The sequence below is a fragment of the Dysidea avara genome, chromosome 6, assembly GCF_963678975.1.
Source record: "Dysidea avara chromosome 6, odDysAvar1.4, whole genome shotgun sequence".
Lineage (NCBI taxonomy): Eukaryota > Metazoa > Porifera > Demospongiae > Dictyoceratida > Dysideidae > Dysidea > Dysidea avara.
In genome coordinates this window covers 21,629,550-21,649,049 of record NC_089277.1, presented here as the reverse complement: position 1 = coordinate 21,649,049, position 19,500 = coordinate 21,629,550, and the positions used below count along the sequence as shown (strand labels likewise).

Below are 19,500 nucleotides of genomic sequence, written 5' to 3'. Positions count from 1 at the left end.
AATAGAATTTAAAGATTAACCCGTTGTGATACAGGCATTCAAACATTTCATGGTGTTATGTCTTATATAATATTCTTCAGCGTTTTCCACCGACACGTGGTGCCTGGGCTTTCATCTTTTGTGCAACCTTAGCTTTCTGTGGTACAGCCTAGAAGGAAAAATGAACAAAAACTAAAAATGTGAAACATCAAGTTGTAATATAAACAGTTATCACGTAACTATAAATTGGTTCAGATTATAGCACCTTTTGTTTCAATGCCTTTTTGCTGGCTTCCTTTTGCTTATTCTTGTCTTTAGCTGCCCTGAAAAGAAAAGTATCATAACAGTTTATACCCAACAGTTAAGGTAAAATCCCTCCTAAATCCATATCAAAGGAATTCCCTTATTTAAACTACACACAGTATATCACTGCACAGGCTTCTCATCAACAGCTTAGAAAAATGCATGCTTGAACTAATGAAATATGTCAGGCTGGTAATTTAATATATCTCTGTGTTGTGTAACAATGACATACTCAGCTTGTGGTAAAAACCACAAACCAATTATCACACTGCTTTTTGCTCATGCCCCACTGAAGCACTCATACTGTATAAACACTGACAGAATTCACAGCCAGCAAATTTTATTGCTTAATGAGCCAGAATTATAATTATTTAAAAATTCTGTATTCCAATTTTGCAATTCAATGAAGACACTGAAAGCCTTGCTAATATGGTTTTTCCTGGTGTCATCTTATTCATGCATATATCTCTATTTCCAAAAAACAGTTTGTTGGGATAATTACTAATGAAATAATCACATTCCACACAAACTGAACAGTTGTGGAGACTTAATGTTGTCAACACATGAGTTTATGGTAACCATCACACAGATTGCTGGATGTTTAAAAAAAAATCACTTGAATTCACTGTGACATTAAAGAGAACTATTCAGGTAGCATTATAGAAGTATGTATCTATTTTACCAAACATTCCACATTTGACCAACCTTATCAATTGTTCTCTTTGTGCCTTTCTGACATCCTGTGTCTGGTTACGTTTCTGTAAAATTTGCTCCAACGTTGCTCCCTGGATGCCCCTATCAAATTTGACAGTGCGTCGGGTTCTCCTCTTGACACTTTCTTCGGTAGTACCTTTCTTGTGCTTCCGTCTTGAGTGGGCAAAAAATAGTTTAATAAAACATGTATTTGCTTACTACACATGCCTTACCTGTACAATACAGTCCAACTAGTATTTCTTGGGTTTCTTTTCATCTTATACGACGCTTCCGTTTTGCCATTTAGGAAGGTTAATACCTGCAGTACCAGGGTGGCATTAATTAGAATCACAACGGACCCGGATGTGTTTCAAATATTTTTAATTGGTGTACAAATGTGACACTTACTTTGCCATCTATTCTGACAAATCTTTTGCCATGTCCTGGCGCTATACGATAGCCACTAAATTGGCACAATTCCGTCCTAAGATACAAGAAAATACCCTAATGACTACACGATAATAAAATAACATAGTTAATCTACTAAATTCATACCGTAGCTACTTCAACATGTTAAGAATTGGCAGATATTGAAGGATTAAACTTACTTCACCATCTCGCAGGGTCTTGCACAATTCACGTGCTTGCTTCGTCACCGTGCACGTGAGAAGAGAGGTGTGGAATGCTTTACAACGGAATGCGCTTACAATGGATTCAAGTCCTCCTGAAATTTTGATTGACGAGGCGACTCCGCGGGTTTACTCTAAGCGTAGAAAAAACGAAAGAGCGAAGACTTATTCGCCGCCTTCTTCTCCAGCGGAAACAACCCCAAGACATATCTCTTCCAGACAACAAAATGTTCCCTCAAATGTTTCATCTTTAGCCATTTCAGTCGAAGAAGCAGAGCGTTCTTTAAGCGAATTAATTGATGATTTTGAACATGGAAAACTTCAAGCTTTTGGTACGGATCATTATTCTCATTAACTATTGTTAAATACTCTAATTGAACATCCAGGTAGCCCGCTGGTTGTTCAGCGTATGCAAGACATCAGGATGAGACAGGAAAACCTCACTAAGAGACACTTTGAGCTAGACAGGATTCGTGTAAACAGGAAAAAGTGAGTGATTATTATCGTAATCAACATGAGAGCTAAAACACATACGTACAACACAAACAGATACAAAAACAAATCTATACACACATACACTAATTACTAACACACATCATTACTTAAAATTTTGTGCTAGCAGAGCTGAGGGTTTGAAAGCACTGTTCACAGCAATTGCAAGGATTCACATGACTTGTTTTCAGTTTGACTTTGCAAGCATAAAATGTACATAGAGAACAGTCTTAGAATATTTTTGCCTTTAAGGATTACTGGCTGTGTAGTAAACCATAACGTGGGGAAAATGGAATCCAAATTTCCATGGCCAATTTTTATTTTGTTGTACAAAATCTAAACTTGACTGTGATGTAACTCAGTTAGACTGAGAAATTTGAGCTACACTATGAGGAAGTATCAAGTAACAATATAACAAGCTTGTAGGTAGGGATCACTATGAAAGGGAAAGCTACATTCTGCTCTTGACCAAACAGATCATGATCCAGATTGTCAGTAGCTGCATATTGATTGTAATTATCCCATTGGCGGCTGAATTACTGACAACTACTGGCTGAATTGAGTCCTGCTAACTGTACGATACACAGAATTACTTAGTAACCACTTATCTCAATATTTACTAATAATCAGAAACTTTACTCTGTTGTTGCTATCCACAACAAAGTTATTACACAGCAAAGTCTGAACTTTGGTAAAAACCATCCCTAACAAACTACAGAATCCCTACTACATGTTTACAAAAGATCCCTTGCACTCAGTTTACTTACCATTTTACAACTGGTTTCTTTGTCATTTATCCCATTCTCAGTGTTGTACATGTATGTATCCGTGTGCTCCATGCCTCGTCCAGGGTAACACAGCAGAGGATCATCTCCACCTGTGTCCATCGATGTATAATGTGTAATACAATGGCTTTCAGCTCGAAAATGGCAACAGAGGTATTTATAAGCCAACATTGGATGCATATTGATTATGACCAATTTACTGTCAATTGTATATTTCTCTCACAGTGTTTCTCCTCCCACTTTGAATCATTTTGAGTTGTAACTATAATGTGAAACCTGTGTATTACGGACACCTCAAAGGAGGTTGGACACGCTCTAAGTGCCACTGAAGCAAATTACACTAAAATCGTTGTGTTGAAGAGGGTAATAAGCTGTTCTCGGTTTAATGCAGTGGATCATTATTGTTCCATGTACACAATATATACGTGACAAGTCTGGTAAAGTTGTACACACCAAATCGTGACTTGTTAATTTCACCCAGAATTCAAGCAATTTTTATGAAACAAAGTACATTGCTTTGAAGCTTATGAATGAAGTAATACATTTAGGTAGCACTTAGAGCTCCTCTGAGGACACCTTGGAACCAACCCTGATTATCAAGCTGTCGTAGTCAATTTTCACATTAAGGGGCCATCAATTGTACAGGTTACACAGGTGTCCTCATTTTTGAGTGTCCTGATTAACAGGTTCCACTGACTGTACTGGCAGTAAAACTTTGCATTGACCGAGATCTGTTCCTTGAAGATGGTACAAGCTTTGGCAATGGTCTGCCACGACTGGATAAAACTGATTAGAAACAAAGAGACATTGTAATTAATAAAAAAAGTGTGTTAATTGAATTACGTACATGTATGTAGCTTTTTACAGTTGATGAAAAAAATGTTCAGAAATAAATGCTCTTGTTTACGTGCAAATTTTAAATTGTTGGAATTTTGAAACTATAAGCTTATTCCTTGTGGATAGTTGTTACACTGTTGTCTGTTAATAGTTCATCCAAGAAATTGGAGCCTTATTCCGGCCTTGGAGAGCTGACACAAGAGGTTTGTGCATATGTAATAGCTATAGCTACTTGAGTATGGTAGGGTGATGCAATATTCATGTGATACAGTTTAGTTTTGAGCACTACTAATTTTAAACGTGTAGTGCCCTGATACATATACCATATTGCTGTTTTTATTGCGAGGACTTTAAGCTCGCATTTGGGGTATTTCCCAATGTTAAAATTCATGACAGACATTACGTAATAGTTTTTGTCATCACAAGGTTTTAGTGTCTGTAGCTGTAAGACTATATTATTATAGCCAGTATATCAAAGTGTTTACAAACTGATAATAGTGGTCAATCAATTATAGTAAGGCATTCATTATTCAGTTCTGTATTTGATTACATGTTGCTATTGTAGTGGCAATAATGCTGCCATAATCACAATGATAACGATTGTGTATAGTTAGGAACACATGTTAACACATGTGTTGACATGTGTACTAAACAGTAACAATACTCTGTGTGTGATCTGGTGGTCTTTACTCCACAGGTTCTCCTGAAAACTGATCCAATGTGCACATTTGTCCCCCTCCCACAATAATCTACACTGCTTGTTGCCTAAAAGCTGTGTAAATGAAATTGTCAAATGGTATATGTTAGATTCACACATATGCCAATGTACTTGTAACTTGTAAACTACATAAAGTATTTCAGTAGTGCCAAGTGATTTCATAAAATATTAAATCTGAAATGGTTACTATCCATGTCATGTTTGATTTGTGTTATGTCTGTACGTGTTATGTGTAAAGATAAAATTGAGACTGGGAGGTGTTAGGGTATCATTGTTTTAGTACTGTATCTCAATCTGTAAGCCAAGGCTTAACTCTATCATGCTCCAAAATCTTCCAATTATCCTTTCTGGAAATTTTTCTTAAGTTTTATTACAAAAATTTTTCCCTAGGTGTGTCCCACATGTTAGAAAATTGGCATGAGTTGCACATTAGAATTACAGTATGGACTAAAGTTGATTGCAATATTAGAGTGTTCTATTAGAGTATCTTGACCCTTACTGGCAGTTTGCCATGTTTGAAGAGATGTATTCAATAGATTTTTATGTTATATACAGCAAATAAAAAAATCGATGCTATTTTCTTTTCTGGACTTCATCGAACTATCTAGACATAATCCCATTACCAGCATTTTTTTTCTGGCATAAGCATCCACCTAACCATGATGCACATGAATATTAGACAGTAATTTTAGTCGTAGCAATGTTTAATATGACATGCTGCTTTTGATGTTTGAAAATTCCAGCTACATAGTTTAGGAGGAGGCTGGCAAGTGTTTTAGAAAGTGGTACATATATGCTGTATGTATGATTGTATGTGTAGCATGTGAGAACACTTTGTAGCATGATTGCTGTGGTCAGTTTGTATTTCTTACCACCGTAGTCTTGTGCTGAAACCAGTCAGAAAATCTATAACAGCATTTAATGCTGTTGTGAGTAAACTACCATGCCTAAAAGTTAGCTTATAACATGACTTACTTCACGAGATGCAGCATGAGTGGTTCATACCATCTCCTCTGTATGGCATGTTTTTCTACTAACACCACCCAGAGATTACACTATCACATACATACATTACACAATATAGAGTATGAACAAGAGTTAATAATAAGAGAGGAGAGTGTCTAACACTGTATAGGCCTGTAATAGATGATTGCGCAGAAGTTAAACGGCTTCCTTTCCGTGTAACGTACAGGCTTCTAGTATTTGTTCGTTTCCTTACCGCAATTAGTTTAGCCGCACCGTTATGAATCCTCGAGAATATTCGAAGACTGAACTAAAGACTGAGCTGTATGTACAGGGAGCAGTGCTCCTTTAATTGAAGAATGCTCAAAGGTAGGGTAACATGGCGACGCAGTGAAATTTGAAGCGATACTCCGCCTTTGGTTCAGTGTTTATTGGTTTCTCAGACGCTCTCCCCCAGAGTTATCTTCGAGGTTAACAGCAACACTTCTTTACGCAACAGAGCGATGCTCTTCGTGGTGAACTTGAACATCGAGTTGAACGCATGCCCTTGTGTCTGGGATAGCCTTTGTGGTTAAATGCGAAAATATACTAGCCAGTCTGTTGTTACGCAGAAAAGAAGCCGTTTAACTTTTGCGCAATCATCTGTTACAGGACTATACGGCGTTAGACACTCTCCTCTCTATATTATTAACTCCTGGTATGAAGCTATCAGACTTTTCAGTAGTAAAGCTAGTCCATTTACTAGTCACTATGAATTTATTTGTAGTACATGTAAATTAATTTTTTGTGTTTTACACTTCTACGTAGTTGGAGCATTTGACAAAGGAAATGTATCCTAATACTGTACTGTATGTGTGTGTGTATGCTTATAGTATTGCAAGTATTCACAAGCGTGATCAACGGAAACCTGACCCTTTGAAATTTCCTTTTACCTGTTTATAATAATGTACATTTGGGCACGACCATGATGGTCACATAGTATCCAGAACAGATCCACTCACAAGGCGTTTAGCTAGAATAGATCTTCTTGAATTATCGCAAGCTCAGTCTGAGATGGTAGAGATGAATTGTACCTTGCCTTGTAGTTGTTTACAGCCAAATATACAAGCTGTAGGGATGTATTTCCTTAATCAGTTATCCAGTCAAAATCTTCACAACGAGACTCAACACAGTGCTCCATCATCAAGAGGACGTAGTATATCCCCCATTAACAACAACACGACCAGTACCCCACATCCCACAGCTACTACTGTTAGTAAACCACTTCATGAATTGTTCCTCACTCCTGCTGCAGTAGTACCCGAGCATCACTGGAGTAGTAGTAAAAATGATTCTCAGTCGTCTCTCAACACCAGCAGAGATGAGGCTGATGTTGATTACCCACCCGTGTCGTCTGATCAAAATAAGTCAAGAAATGTTAGCCACACCTCCAGTTGTAGTTCAGGTGTCCAACAGGAAACAATAGTATAGCAGTGAATGGAATTGTGTGTATGTATTGTAATGCCATGTGTATAATTGATCATTTTCTTACATCAATACATCTATAGTTTTGCCTCCAGTCCCATACAAATACCTGGTTTCAAAACCTTATTATCAAAAAATTTTGGATCATGGTTTTGTTAACTCGTTTCCAAAAAAGGGCATAGTATAGTCACCAGTTGTTACAAATTCATGTACGTACAACAGGCTAATAATATACCTACGGTAGTACATTATGATTTCATAAGTAGCATTCAGGCAATACAGTGGAATCTGTCTAAGCTAGACACTTTATTTATGAAAAAAAATTTTTGGTCTTATGGTGATGTGGTTGCTTTGGCCAGGTAGAATACGATCACCTGGAAATTTAAGTTGGCCACTATAAAGGAGGTGGCACTAGGTCAGGTTCTGCTGTATTAAGCTGCACTTGTACAGTACACCCGCAACATTGCTACATAATGTTCATGTACAATCACACCCATAGGAACTACAGTATTGACAAGTACAATTAAATAGCTGTAACCTAGGTAATGGAAATGCCCCTACTTTTATTGCTCAATCCTTATAACAGACTGTAGATATCAAGGTACTCTAATAGAGCGGTCAATCACTCTTGTAACAGGTAGCCATGCCTCCCTAACTCCTACCACTGTGCAACTTTCAATTCCAATGTTAGCCCCTCCCACTGCTCCATTGCCTGTGGTGCTGTATACCAGTGTAATGTGATAAGATAGTGACCAAATTATTAGCATTTATTATTAAATATACCATGTGATTAAAAAAAAAATTGTAATATATGGCGAATAACATTTTAGTGGTCAATGTCAGTATTGTCATTATTTCCTGTGGTCTGATTATCACTGGATGACAGCAGACCATGATCTTCATCGGCGGTGAGAGGTCGTTGTAGAGGATGTGACAGAAGGCGTGCCATATGGTCAAACACACGAGTAGCATTATGCCACACGTCCAACACCAATGACCGTGTGTGAGGCTGTAGTTCAGCTAGGATACTGAAGATGGTCTAGAATAGAAGTGTGCATGATAAATATGTAAATATGTACACAGTAAATAATGTAGCTAAGGCCTAATTATCTTCATCAAATATGACACAAGGTATGATGGGATACATGCTGTATATTGTGTGATGTATGTACATTACACTGTACAGTCAGAAAATTAAGGCAGAAACTACTTAAAAGTATCAGACCACTCAGAATTATTACGTATAACAAGGTCAGTCAAGTTTATGTACTAAGAGGACATTAGTCTAGAATAATAGGTGAATCACAAATATAAGAATATCGTATTTGACCAGTAAATAGTAGCCACTCCACAGCCTCGAATTATAGTCATAAGAGCTGTGGCTTTTATCTGAATATACTGATGCAAGCATTACAGTATTTGTAATTGTAATAAGTCAACACAGGCACACCCACACACACGGAAAACGCATACTTCACAGTTGTTAGACATCAGTTGAGGTGACTCATGACTGTAGATGATATCCAGGAAGAAATATGGTGACGATATTAACTGTGTCCTATACTGTATAACACATCATCACTAATGATGTCATATTACATCATTACCTGGGCATCTCCTTTGTATACTGGTATGGAGCTGGACCTGCCATACAGTAAGACACATCTGATGATGTAGTCTGGTGGGAGTACAGGGGAGGAACTTGCTGGAAGGGGTGGGGCTTTTTCTGATCTGCAAAACAACCATAAGGACATCAGTAATGCATGGAAGGATAACTGACCACGCCATGTTATGTGCAATATGGTCACTGAAAACATAAATTATGTGACTGTCAGCAAAACTCCACATATAAAGTAGTTCGTGGAATCTGAATTCTTATTACTGCAGTGCCCAAAGAATGGGCTACCAAAGTTTCAGCCCACCATGGTGAGTAGTTTTGGAATTATGGTACTAAATTACAACAGTAGGGATTTGTACAGCGACTATACTGAAAATAAACTACACCAGGTACTTAAATTCACAGCCTGTTTACATTGGTCTATAGAGTTGGCATTTGGCTTAAAATGTTAACCAAGCTATAGTTTTAGCCCTGTAGTCACTTGCGCATACAAGTATGAAAGTGATTGAAATGAAGAAGAATTGACAACAATCTTGCTTACATCTCGTATCATACACAAACACACGTGACACGCACACTATTGGGGCTACAGTATGATTGTGCAAACTATTACTGAGACAGCGGGTGATGAAGTGACTGGAATAAGTTATGTAATTTGCAATGATGTAGTGTATGCATGTGTAGTAATTTAATTTAATATTTATTAGCCCAATTTCAAATCAGTTTTTGTATAATATATTGTGTTTCATACTTTGGTCTGACAAGGCCAGCTCCACAGCTCAGGTGGAGGTCATGAAATATGCCTTAGGTCATGTCAGGAGCTTATAAGTGCAAGGCATGAATAAGCTTATTAGCATATTCAGTACTTGAGGGTGAGGTAAAGCTGGTTATGTTTGGGACCTACTTGTAATGGTCACTATAGTGGGGTGGTCTTATCAATGCCACGAAGGTTATAATTGAGACCTACTTTGACTAGTCTTGCAAGCAAGCAAGCCAACTATATATATATTATATAGTTATACAACGGCCACGAGTGCTCTGCCTGATATAAACGCACGAGCCTGAGGGCCATTAGGCCCGAAGGCAAGTGCGTTTATACAGGCAGAGCACGAGTGCATGTTGTATAACTGTTATGTACCACTCACCTAATAGGTGGGGGAGAGTCTCACAAGACAGCTGTAACACTTATAAAGGCCAGGTTTCTAACATCGATTGTGGGTAACCAAGCTGGACGTTGCGATGACGTTCCCCCTGCAATACTGCAGCCACCTGAGATATTGAAAGCTAGTACGCTATGGGTTATATCACTAACCTGCATTCGCTGTTCGACTCTCATCATGTAGTGCTCAGCATGCTAGCTTGATCAATCAATCGCCATATAGACTAAGCGCCAGACTAATCGCCATACTGATAGTGATTCTCTTGAGCGAAAAAAGGAGCTAAATAGACGGTTTAAGTAAACAAAACCTAACTACTAAACGATACTAGTCTAATTCTTACTATTCACACTCGAATCTGGTGGCATGACAAAACTGGTTACCACAATCGAACATAAAGGTTAGTATTATTTAGAATATATTTGTTTTATTGAGTCATTGTCGAAGTAGACTACAGTTTAATCTGGGCTAAGATGGTACCAGACTAGTAAGGTGTATAAGTACGTTTATATATATGTAGACTAGAGTTGTGGCCACCCGCGTTGGCTTTTTCGATCGCCATTGGGTGCTTGTAAACATTATACGTATCAGTGACGTTATGGCCCACAATCGACCTTTACATGTCAGGCTTTAAAAGAATTCGAGTGATCTGTGGAGTGTCTTTCCACATATTATAGGTGAGGTGTCGTAGTGGTCTTCGCCACTGGCACTTGTGCTATGCTGCACAAAACCACAGCCAGTGCAATATCTGTATATTGCACTGCGGTCAGTGCATTATAACGTATAATGCACTCGTTGTGGTCTACAAAACCGCAACCAGTGCGTTATAAGTTATAATGCACTCGCTGCAGTCTGCAGCAGTGCAATATACAAATTATGGCACTGGCGGTGCCTTTGAACTACCCACGCAGAGTGGTACATATATATACAATTTTTTTTTATTCACAACCAAAAGTTACACATATGTACATACAAATACTCACATGATCTGGAATAAGGTGGAGATGTCTACACAAGACAACAGACACTCATAATGTCTATTGTGCACATAGAAACTCACTGAACAAATCAGCAGTTGCAGTGAGAGCTTTTAAAGAAGAGATGGTATCACAGATCATACGAGCATCACTGGAGAAATCCATCAACTACAACAATGATAATTGTGCTAACAGCTTTACTGGCCAACAAAATGATGCATGACAATTAGTACTGTACAAACAACATCTACAATGTACTTTGCTTTAACTACAGGATATAATTGGTTAATTGCAAAGGGAGTAAACATGGACACTTCAGCACATGTAACCAGATGTCTGGGGGCTTCACTGCGGATATTAGGATATCGATTAGTAACTTAAAATCTATAGCACACTGACTTCCCCACCCCTGAGTCCTTTTAGTTGGAAAAGCTTTCTCTGAGTATAAACATTATTCTTTTGATGGTCAAAGTAACTCTGGCTATCTTGTACACACTGTATTTAAGCTATTACGTGCCTGCCTCATGTCCATAAACAATGTACATATACATCAAGTTATTCCAGTTGTTCCCTTGTCAACAACAAATTTCGTGAGCACTCCATTTCCATTTTTATCACACATCATGTGTACAATTGGTCACATGATATACACACCATAGATGCAACATTGATATTATCATTGAATGATTCACCGTTGGTGTGATTTGATCCTTAAGGGTAGGCGGCATATGTAGCTGCAGGAGAACTCCCAAGTTTGAATCTTAATCTTTGGATCTTCAGTGAGATTCTCTTTTATTCTAAAGCTTTCTGCCACTAAAAAGGTTTTCACCTGAACTATCTGACCCCCTGGCAATGCACACACAAGTACACACACACACACAAGTACACACACACACAAGTACACACACACACAAGTACACACACACACACACACACACACACACACACACACACACACACACACACACACACACACACACACACACACACACACACACACACACACACACACACACACACACACACACACACACACACACACACACACACACACACACACACACACACTACATGCACATACAGTAGCTAATACAAATAAACTACACATACCCAGACAGCCACTTTGTCTTCAAGAAGAACAATAGCAAACTCATGCTTAGGATTTATTAGTGACTTGTTCCACACAAACAACTCCAGAGCATTCTTCCATAGGAACAGCAGTGTGTGAGGTGTACTACAAACACGTACACAGAACCATCAACCCACACTAAACGTTAAACCAGGGAGTATGTAAGTACCACAAAGAGCATTTAATGTCTACACTACTACAATGACCCTTGTAGCAGTTATATTATGCACTCCTATACAACAGTATAATAATGTACAGCTTATATACAGTGTACATCACTACCAACACATTTGTAAATAGCTAGTTATATTACCTGTTGCATGCCAATATTTACACTACACAGTATTGTTATATACTAACTTGTCCTTAGTCTTCAAGAATGTTTGTTCTGTTTCAGCAGATATGTCAATGCAAAGGATCTATGTATGGAAAAACAACTCTATAACATGTAGCAGTTAGCAGACTTACTATTTTTTCCTTGCAGTTGACATGACAATCAGAGTAGTCAAACTGGTACTGGCTGGTTGGGCTATAGACACCTGCATTGGTATGGTAGGCACTAAATGGAACATTGTTTAGTTTTGTGTATAAATTGGTCGTAGAAACAGTGGAGGTGGAACACACTACTAACATGTAAGAACATATACACGCTTTTTTTTATAAGAAATGGTTTGATTCAACGATTATAGAGGGACTTAAAGAGTAGAAATACGTAAAACACAGGTAAATATGCCGGAAGTTTGCGATATGTACACAGATATATACAGCTCAAGTAATCTGTAATGATACATGGAACACGAAAACGTACCGTGGCTACTTGAGGCCACCTCCTCCATTCTTGTTGTTGTGCACGTGACTCTTTGTGGGGGTGGCTCGAGTCGATGACTCGAGCTGATATCTATCACGCAAATAGCTATAAGCAGACTGCAGCCATTGTACATCTGTGTATTTATAGACACTGTGACAGTACTGTAGCTGTGTAGCTAGCTAGAGAAACACAAATAGGTAGTCATAGTTATAGCTTAGCAACAGCCAGTCAGCTTGCTATTGTGTAATACTCTACAACATTCACCCATGTTGCAGCATTAAAGAAAAAATGCTTGCTTTTAGGTATCATATAGCATTCCAGTTGGTCTTCAGCCTCGTGTGACTGCATGCATATGATTCACAATTAGTTGTGAAGATTCAAAGTTCTGTGAAAACTTTTGTATTTATTAACCCAAAAGCAAGCTAGTTAGTTACTATAATATTCAAGCCCAGGAGAGAATGCTTTCAGCAATTTACATTATGTAAACTGACAGTTGCATTAATCTATTTTAGTGTAGCTAGCTATTAGGTTTTGCAGCTTAAACCAAACCTATTATACTCAATGCTATCATGTAAAGTCATGCAGGAGGGGCTGCAGTTGCACCATCTTGCTTTTTATGGGCTGTAAAATATAGATGGAAAGAGTAGGGAGGGGGGGGGGGGAGGACTAAACTGAAATCATTGAGAGGTCAATGGAATTGGAGTAATGTAGCTGTATAATGATTCAGAAGCTGTTAAATTTGATAGAACTGAGCCTACTATACTCTCCCAAAAGGGTTCAATAAAGCCTTGCATGCCTGTGTGTAAGATAAAATTGAGCTTCTACTGTTTCTTTTCCTCTGAACTATTATCTCACAATTCTGCCCAAACACCCTGCCATCACTTCTCCTGCATAACAGCTTGGCAGTATTGATTGTGCTCATAGATGTCTTCAGAGCAACCCCATGCAAATAGCTATAATATGTATATATAACCCTTCTAAAAAGTTGTTATGAAATTTTAATTCTTCTGCTAACTGACAGAGTGCCTGACTTAATTGATGTCTTCAGCCAAGTATGATATAATTTAACTTGCATGACTATTGATAAGGCTACTGGGTTGATTTCTTCACTGTTCAACGTCGCTTCGGCCTGAGACATGCCTTTTCCCCAGCTACAATTGACCTACCCTTGTCCTCCTTTCTGTCCCATTTCTTGCTTCACTACTGTATATAGGTGTTGATTTGATTCGTGGTAATGTGTGCATGGCATGACTTCAGGGCTTTCTTTTTTCTAGTGTGACTAGATTGATTGCAGCGTTTCCCATGCTGTTCTTCATTTGTAACAATGTACAACATGCAGGTGCAACATATATGGTAGCTGTAAAAGAAGTGGAATGGCTAGTGCACTTCGAATTCCAGTACTGATAGTCTGGGTACATGTTCTGTCATAATTACTATAGTGAGTAGTGTATAGACATGCACAACACTACAGAAATGCATGTCTGCTTCTTGATAGTTACTGGACTGGTATTTGTTTCTATTGTTTGCATATGGCATTAGAGGATCTGCTACGTATATACTTAGAACATATAAATGTCTAGAGTTCTCTAGATCTTTGTGTTGTGGTTACATAGATATTACTACTTCATTTGATAAATGTCCATTAAATTTGTGCCGACATTGCATAGATACATAAAATTTAATGTGCACATTTTAAACAACCCACTACAGAAAGTCGTGCACCTATATAAATATCGGCCTCCATAATTATTACTATGTGGAAGTACATCAATTGGTGAGATTAATAGGAGAGAATATCATTAGGTGGTATATACAGTTGTTGGAATACTACAAACAAAAGGATTGTACTACACAATCATAGAGTATGTATTTTACTGCATGTGCTATATTTATAATGCATGTCCAAGTATACATATTTGAATCATTGTGTAAATTGCAGTTGTCCATAAGGGCTGAAACAAATGTGACTGTATCTGTGAAAACATTTCTTGATATCTACTCTACATATTAGCTACAGTACCCAAGGGAATTGTCCAGTGCAGTTTAGTTTCATTTGCTGAGAACTTCTGTAAGTATATATACAGCACAAAAGTAATAATAACCGAAAAATCAATTAATACAGCAATTATCTATCAAGAACAGTTCAGAAGTAGACGCAAAGATGATAAAAGTGATGAAACAAGAAATATAAATGACTGTTCTTTATCTGTGTGAATAAAGACATTAAAACTGTAACAGTCATAAACGCATGTTCTGACTGAAGACTTTTCAGCAGAGCAAGACTCCTTTTCTGTTACCACCAATGCATACATACATACATACACACATTTGTGCATTTATATACAGACACATAATAGAATTCACTAACCCATATTATGTTTTTCTGCCAGGCATATAGTCTAAAGTGTCCAGTGATATAGATGTCATTATCCTTGATACTATGGAGACCTCAAAACACCCAGGTAGAATTCAATGAGAAACTGGGTATTGTGGCAGGGCAGAGGTCAATGGTTGTCTATAATAATTACAAATGGTCAAGTAAATTGAGATGGCAAAGCAATAAAGGTAAACACTCGTCAGAACCAGAAAATTAAATGCACGTGCCACCTGTGAGTTTGTTATTGTGACATGAAATGGTGGCTCTAACTGGCCTTGCGGTCGTGGTCTGGCAGGAAAATTTGTGTTTAATGCTATGATTCACATTTGACAGACTAAGATTATTCTATAAAGGTAATTTTCATTGTGTATGACATTTCTTGATAGTATTTTAGAGGCAGCATTATAAGCGGTGTCTATATATCATTTTAGGAGGGGACTCATTAAACAGTATGGTACAGTTTAATAAATTACAAGCACTTCTGGATGAGGTTTTATCCTTGGACATGCATCCCATTTCTTTGCCACAGACAAAGTTGAAATTAGTGGACAACATACTATGTTTATGGTGTGATGTAAATAAATGTTAATATATATCAAATCTTTCCTCAGTTTGCTGCAACAAAAAATGATTTACAACTTTTGTTTTTAAATGATTTACACAGTAAGGATAAATTCTTATTTCCAGTTCTTGTTCATATACTATGTCTATCCTCCATTTTACAAGTGTAAGGGAAAATCAGAAATTTTACAGTTGAGGAATCATAGAAATAAAAGCAATGAAACAGGGGAGGCCATCTACACCTGCAGCTATACTACTTCAGTCATATTATGTGCAGCCTGTCATATAGCCATGACTGAAGTAGGTCAACTAGTGTATAGCTGCATTCAGTTGTAGACGATCTCCCTTGTTTCATTGCTTTCTATATGTAAAATTTCTAATTTCTCTTTACACTTGTTAAATGTTCATTACTCAGGTGAACCATCACATTTTGTATCAATTAGGAAAGAATGGCACCATGTAGTCACATGTAGTCACATGTAGTCACATGCATTATTGCACATATGCATGCAACTGAACACATGCCAAAAGTCCCATCTTTTCCAGATAGCTATGTTTCATGCACCCATTACACAACAACATATTAAAAAAAAAACAGTACAAAAACTCATCAATTCAGTATCTACTAATTTTGTGACCAGTCCTGCAAAAACTGAAGGAGTAGATAACTTTCAGTGCTGATGGCTTAGCTAGTCTATATGCCTAATCTATGACAGCTATAGTCCATCAATTCACAGGCTGTCAATGTAGGTCCTTGGATGGATAGTTAGCTACTAGTAAAACTTTGCTGACTGCTCTATTAGAGTATCTATGCCAAACAGACAAGCTGTGAAAAAAGCCTGTGGCCCTAAAAAAAGACCATGGGTGATTAAAGTTGTGAAATCAAAGGTTGGGGAAATGATACTAATAATGCCATGCATCATGACTGAAAATGATTGGTAATGGCATTATTGCAGCCATTTCTTGGCTGCCCAACTTTAATTTTTTTACCTTTTGGTGGGCTTCACTCTTTTCACAGCTTGGTGTAGATATCATTTCTTTTTGTAATTGCAAACCCCAAAGCTGGCTTCAACTACATAACTAGTCAGTCTAGAGAGTTCAGCTAACAAGTCACCCTGTAGAGAGTTCAGCCATAAATAGTCACCATCTGCAAAAAGTCACCAGTAGAGCTTAGCTATGTTAGAAGTCACCCCATAGAGAGATTGGCTACAATAAAGTCACCATGCAGAGTTTAGACACAAACAAGTCACCCATAGAAAGTTCAGCGACAAAAAGTCACTCTGTTGAGTTCAACCAAGGGTAGCTCTCGAACTTTTCATGATCCCCTTTCCCTTCACAGGAAAATTTCGAAATGGAAGCTCTCAGATTGCATTTACTACTTGCATACACATTTCAAACACTCATTAAAATTTCAATCATCAGTTATTAGCAAGAATGTTGCTTAATTTGATTGTGCGGGTGTGTTTAATAACAAATTCTACAATTGTCTATGCATGTGGTATGTATATCTACTATCTCTGTGAATGTGCATCAGTGCCATACTTGTAAGTCTATCACTTTCCATTGTATTTCTGAGATATATTATGTTTTAAGTTGCCTTATTAAGTAGAAAATGTTCGTTTTGCTTAAACAAGTAATAAGCCAAAATTGTTAAAATAATGATAAATGTTTGGGCAAATCAGGATAGCAGTGCATGGTTAATGTAATGTTAGCTCCAATTGTGTGCAAGTGTTCTTTCAAAGCTCCCACTGATATTTTACTGCACTACTGATTCAACGTACACCATGCATGGCAAGGAACCTCGTGAAAATTAATGTTCGGTTACAGGGTTAGTAGTAATGTTGCATGGCAGTAGCATAGTTCTTTTGATTACAGTATCTTGATCATCAGTAAATCTCTTCCGTAACCTTGCAATAATATCATCTAGGATTGGAATAGCTACTGTATCTATATACGTTAACTCATGACTATCTGTGTGATATTTCACCTGCAGTGGTTGGCAAACATTTCAACAATGTGCTCATTGTTCTGTGCTTGCTTAGTAGCTTGTTCATGGCAATCATGGCGAAAACTTGTGAACATCCTCAAGAGTTCTAATTACCAACTGAACTTGGTTATTAACATTGACCAGATTAGTTCTTAATTCTTTCCTGTAGAGATATTGTTGTTGCAGTTATATAAGCTATTACCTTTTGTGTTATCACTAGGTTGATGATAAATTTGAAATCAATCCTCTTCATGAGTGAAGATTTCTGAATAACACTTTCAGCTTCCAACAGAATTTTCTTCAATGTGACAAAATGTTCAAAACGGCTTCCAATGGATCTAGCAATACTTTCAAAGAATTTATTCCTTCTACCCAATGTGTTCTACATAAGAGTAACAGCTTAGATTTTACAGCATCTGGATGTTTTGATACAAACTCTTCTAATGCACACTGACAATTAAAAATTAATAATTTGCAAAAGAACTATGTAATGGCATCCATCACGTTAGCTACATTTGCTAGTTTAAACAGTTTGATAACACATACGTTTGGTTTATGTGATGCACATGACGAAGGCAGCAAACGTTTTTATTATAGCAAGCAATTGTAACTATATCCACTTGGATTAGCTATTCAATCTTAATCATTAAAATGATTTCTAGAAGTGATGGAGCCTACAGTATATTGAGCCTGAATAGAGATTTGTGGATTACAATTTCAAGTATGGCTTTAAAGCGTTTGACATGTTCTATTGTATTGTTTAACATGCTGACTTGCTTCGCTTTTTGTTCTTTTACAGTGGTCTCTCAGGGGCTAAAATATAGCTAGTTGTAAGCGACTTTGGGCTGGTTGTAAATAGTGACTGAGCTAGCTATAAAATTAGACCAAAAAACAGCCTGCACCATGCACTAATGCTACAGTCACTTATACAATCTACCATATCACTTGTATTCCAAGATCAGTTTCAAGATAATGTAGCTACCCTGTAGCTACTTTTGCCTTTTCCTTTTGTTGTCTACCATTTCATCAGACGTTTACAGAAATCTGTATACTATCAATCATTGCATTAAAATATGCACAATAGCTAAATGTGATACATGTAATTAAATTTTATAGTGGTTTTTAAAAACAATGCTTCCTAACTCAATGTGCATACGTAGTTACTACACACATATAGCTTTTTCCTGCCATTTCAGTTAGCTATTTGCTTAAGGATGCATCCAGATATCAATCCTTTCTTATACTTATCACAATTTTCAACCCATTGAAATGATTCAATGTTGTGAAATTTTCAAATTTCCTGGAGGATTATGCCATTCACTGGAACATGCTGTATGCTCATGCTGAGTGTACCTCACACTGGTGAGAACATATAACAGCTTGAGATCACACACACACACACAGACACAGACACAGACACAGACACAGACACAGACACACACACAGACACACACAGAGACACAGACACAGACACACACACAGACACAGACACACAGACACACAGACACACGCACACAAAGGATTTGCTCTTTAAAGGCCTATGTATTTTTGTTAGGGGTTATTTAGTCTCTTTCCCCTCTTCCCCTGGTGCATTGTGTTACTGCACATGCTTCCTCACCACCATAATATTTCTATCAAGTAAAAGTATAGTTTGGTTATATGCAAATAATGTCAAGTGGTGCATGTACAGCAATTTTTATTTTCTACTGGATTTATGCAAACTAGTAGAAAAAATAGTGCATGTGTGGGACTAATCTTCTTGAAATATAAGGTATAGTATAGACTATACTCTGAACAGCACAAGTATTATATGAATGAAATAATATAGTTACTAGCTAATTGAATACACAAATGCCCATCATCTGATGAATTAACAGACCACATTACCAGATTTTTAGACACTGTTCATTATAAATATGCACTTATAAATGTTTTTACTAATACCCTTATCATTGAAAAAGTGTTGTGCAAAGCACAATCTACTTTTATGTATATTTTATTAATTTTCAGTACCAAAAGTATA

At 37.3% G+C, this 19,500-nt stretch overlaps 3 protein-coding genes and 1 long non-coding RNA gene across 4 annotated transcripts; 2 read left to right on the top strand and 2 right to left on the bottom strand.

The window, feature by feature from the left end:
• Positions 1 to 2: 2 nt before the first annotated feature.
• On the bottom strand, positions 3 to 1,704 carry LOC136257189 (large ribosomal subunit protein eL24-like). The gene is made up of 6 exons (XM_066050259.1): positions 1,584 to 1,704; positions 1,384 to 1,459; positions 1,209 to 1,294; positions 988 to 1,149; positions 245 to 302; positions 3 to 148 (listed from the first exon to the last, which is right to left on the bottom strand). Exons 1-6 carry the CDS (start codon positions 1,589 to 1,591, stop codon positions 77 to 79), a joined length of 462 nt encoding a protein of 153 aa, XP_065906331.1. The 5' UTR covers positions 1,592 to 1,704; the 3' UTR covers positions 3 to 76.
• On the top strand, positions 1,616 to 6,957 carry LOC136257187 (coiled-coil domain-containing protein 28A-like). The gene is made up of 5 exons (XM_066050258.1): positions 1,616 to 1,936; positions 1,991 to 2,093; positions 3,870 to 3,921; positions 6,207 to 6,229; positions 6,542 to 6,957. The coding sequence occupies exons 1-5, from the start codon at positions 1,684 to 1,686 to the stop codon at positions 6,867 to 6,869; spliced, it is 759 nt and encodes a 252-aa protein (XP_065906330.1). The 5' UTR covers positions 1,616 to 1,683; the 3' UTR covers positions 6,870 to 6,957.
• A 639-nt stretch (positions 6,958 to 7,596) lies between these two features.
• Positions 7,597 to 12,641, bottom strand: LOC136258528 (BRISC and BRCA1-A complex member 1-like). Its single transcript, XM_066051842.1, has 9 exons — positions 12,553 to 12,641; positions 12,213 to 12,283; positions 12,105 to 12,163; positions 11,726 to 11,849; positions 10,699 to 10,783; positions 10,622 to 10,646; positions 8,471 to 8,594; positions 8,337 to 8,426; positions 7,597 to 7,902 (listed from the first exon to the last, which is right to left on the bottom strand). The coding sequence occupies exons 1-9, from the start codon at positions 12,578 to 12,580 to the stop codon at positions 7,690 to 7,692; spliced, it is 819 nt and encodes a 272-aa protein (XP_065907914.1). The 5' UTR covers positions 12,581 to 12,641; the 3' UTR covers positions 7,597 to 7,689.
• On the top strand, positions 12,310 to 14,782 carry LOC136258529 (uncharacterized). The gene is made up of 3 exons (XR_010702806.1): positions 12,310 to 12,377; positions 14,492 to 14,620; positions 14,675 to 14,782. It is a non-coding gene; the product is annotated as an uncharacterized lncRNA (long non-coding RNA).
• The last annotated feature ends 4,718 nt before the right edge of the window (positions 14,783 to 19,500 follow it).

Bases quoted from the DNA above. Each gene is read 5' to 3' on its own strand.
- LOC136258528 (XM_066051842.1), bottom strand. From the start codon at position 12,580: ATGGAGGAGGTGGCCTCAAGTAGCCACG. The intron at 10,784-11,725 runs GTATGTGTAGTT...TCATTGTTGTAG, and splicing joins AAGACAAAGTGGCTGTCTGG to TTGATGGATTTCTCCAGTGA. The intron at 7,903-8,336 runs GTATGCGTTTTC...CTTCTATTCTAG, and splicing joins TGATGTCTAACAACTGTGAA to ACCATCTTCAGTATCCTAGC.
- LOC136257189 (XM_066050259.1), bottom strand. The intron at 1,150-1,208 runs GTAAGGCATGTG...TGCCCACTCAAG, and splicing joins AGTTGGACTGTATTGTACAG to ACGGAAGCACAAGAAAGGTA. The intron at 149-244 runs GTGCTATAATCT...TTTTCCTTCTAG, and splicing joins AAAAGGCATTGAAACAAAAG to GCTGTACCACAGAAAGCTAA.
- LOC136257187 (XM_066050258.1), top strand. From the start codon at position 1,684: ATGGATTCAAGTCCTCCTGAAATTTTGATTGACGAGGCGACTCCGCGG. The intron at 3,922-6,206 runs GTTTGTGCATAT...ACTTCTACGTAG, and splicing joins TTGGAGAGCTGACACAAGAG to TTGGAGCATTTGACAAAGGA. The intron at 6,230-6,541 runs GTATCCTAATAC...TCAGTTATCCAG, and splicing joins GAGCATTTGACAAAGGAAAT to TCAAAATCTTCACAACGAGA.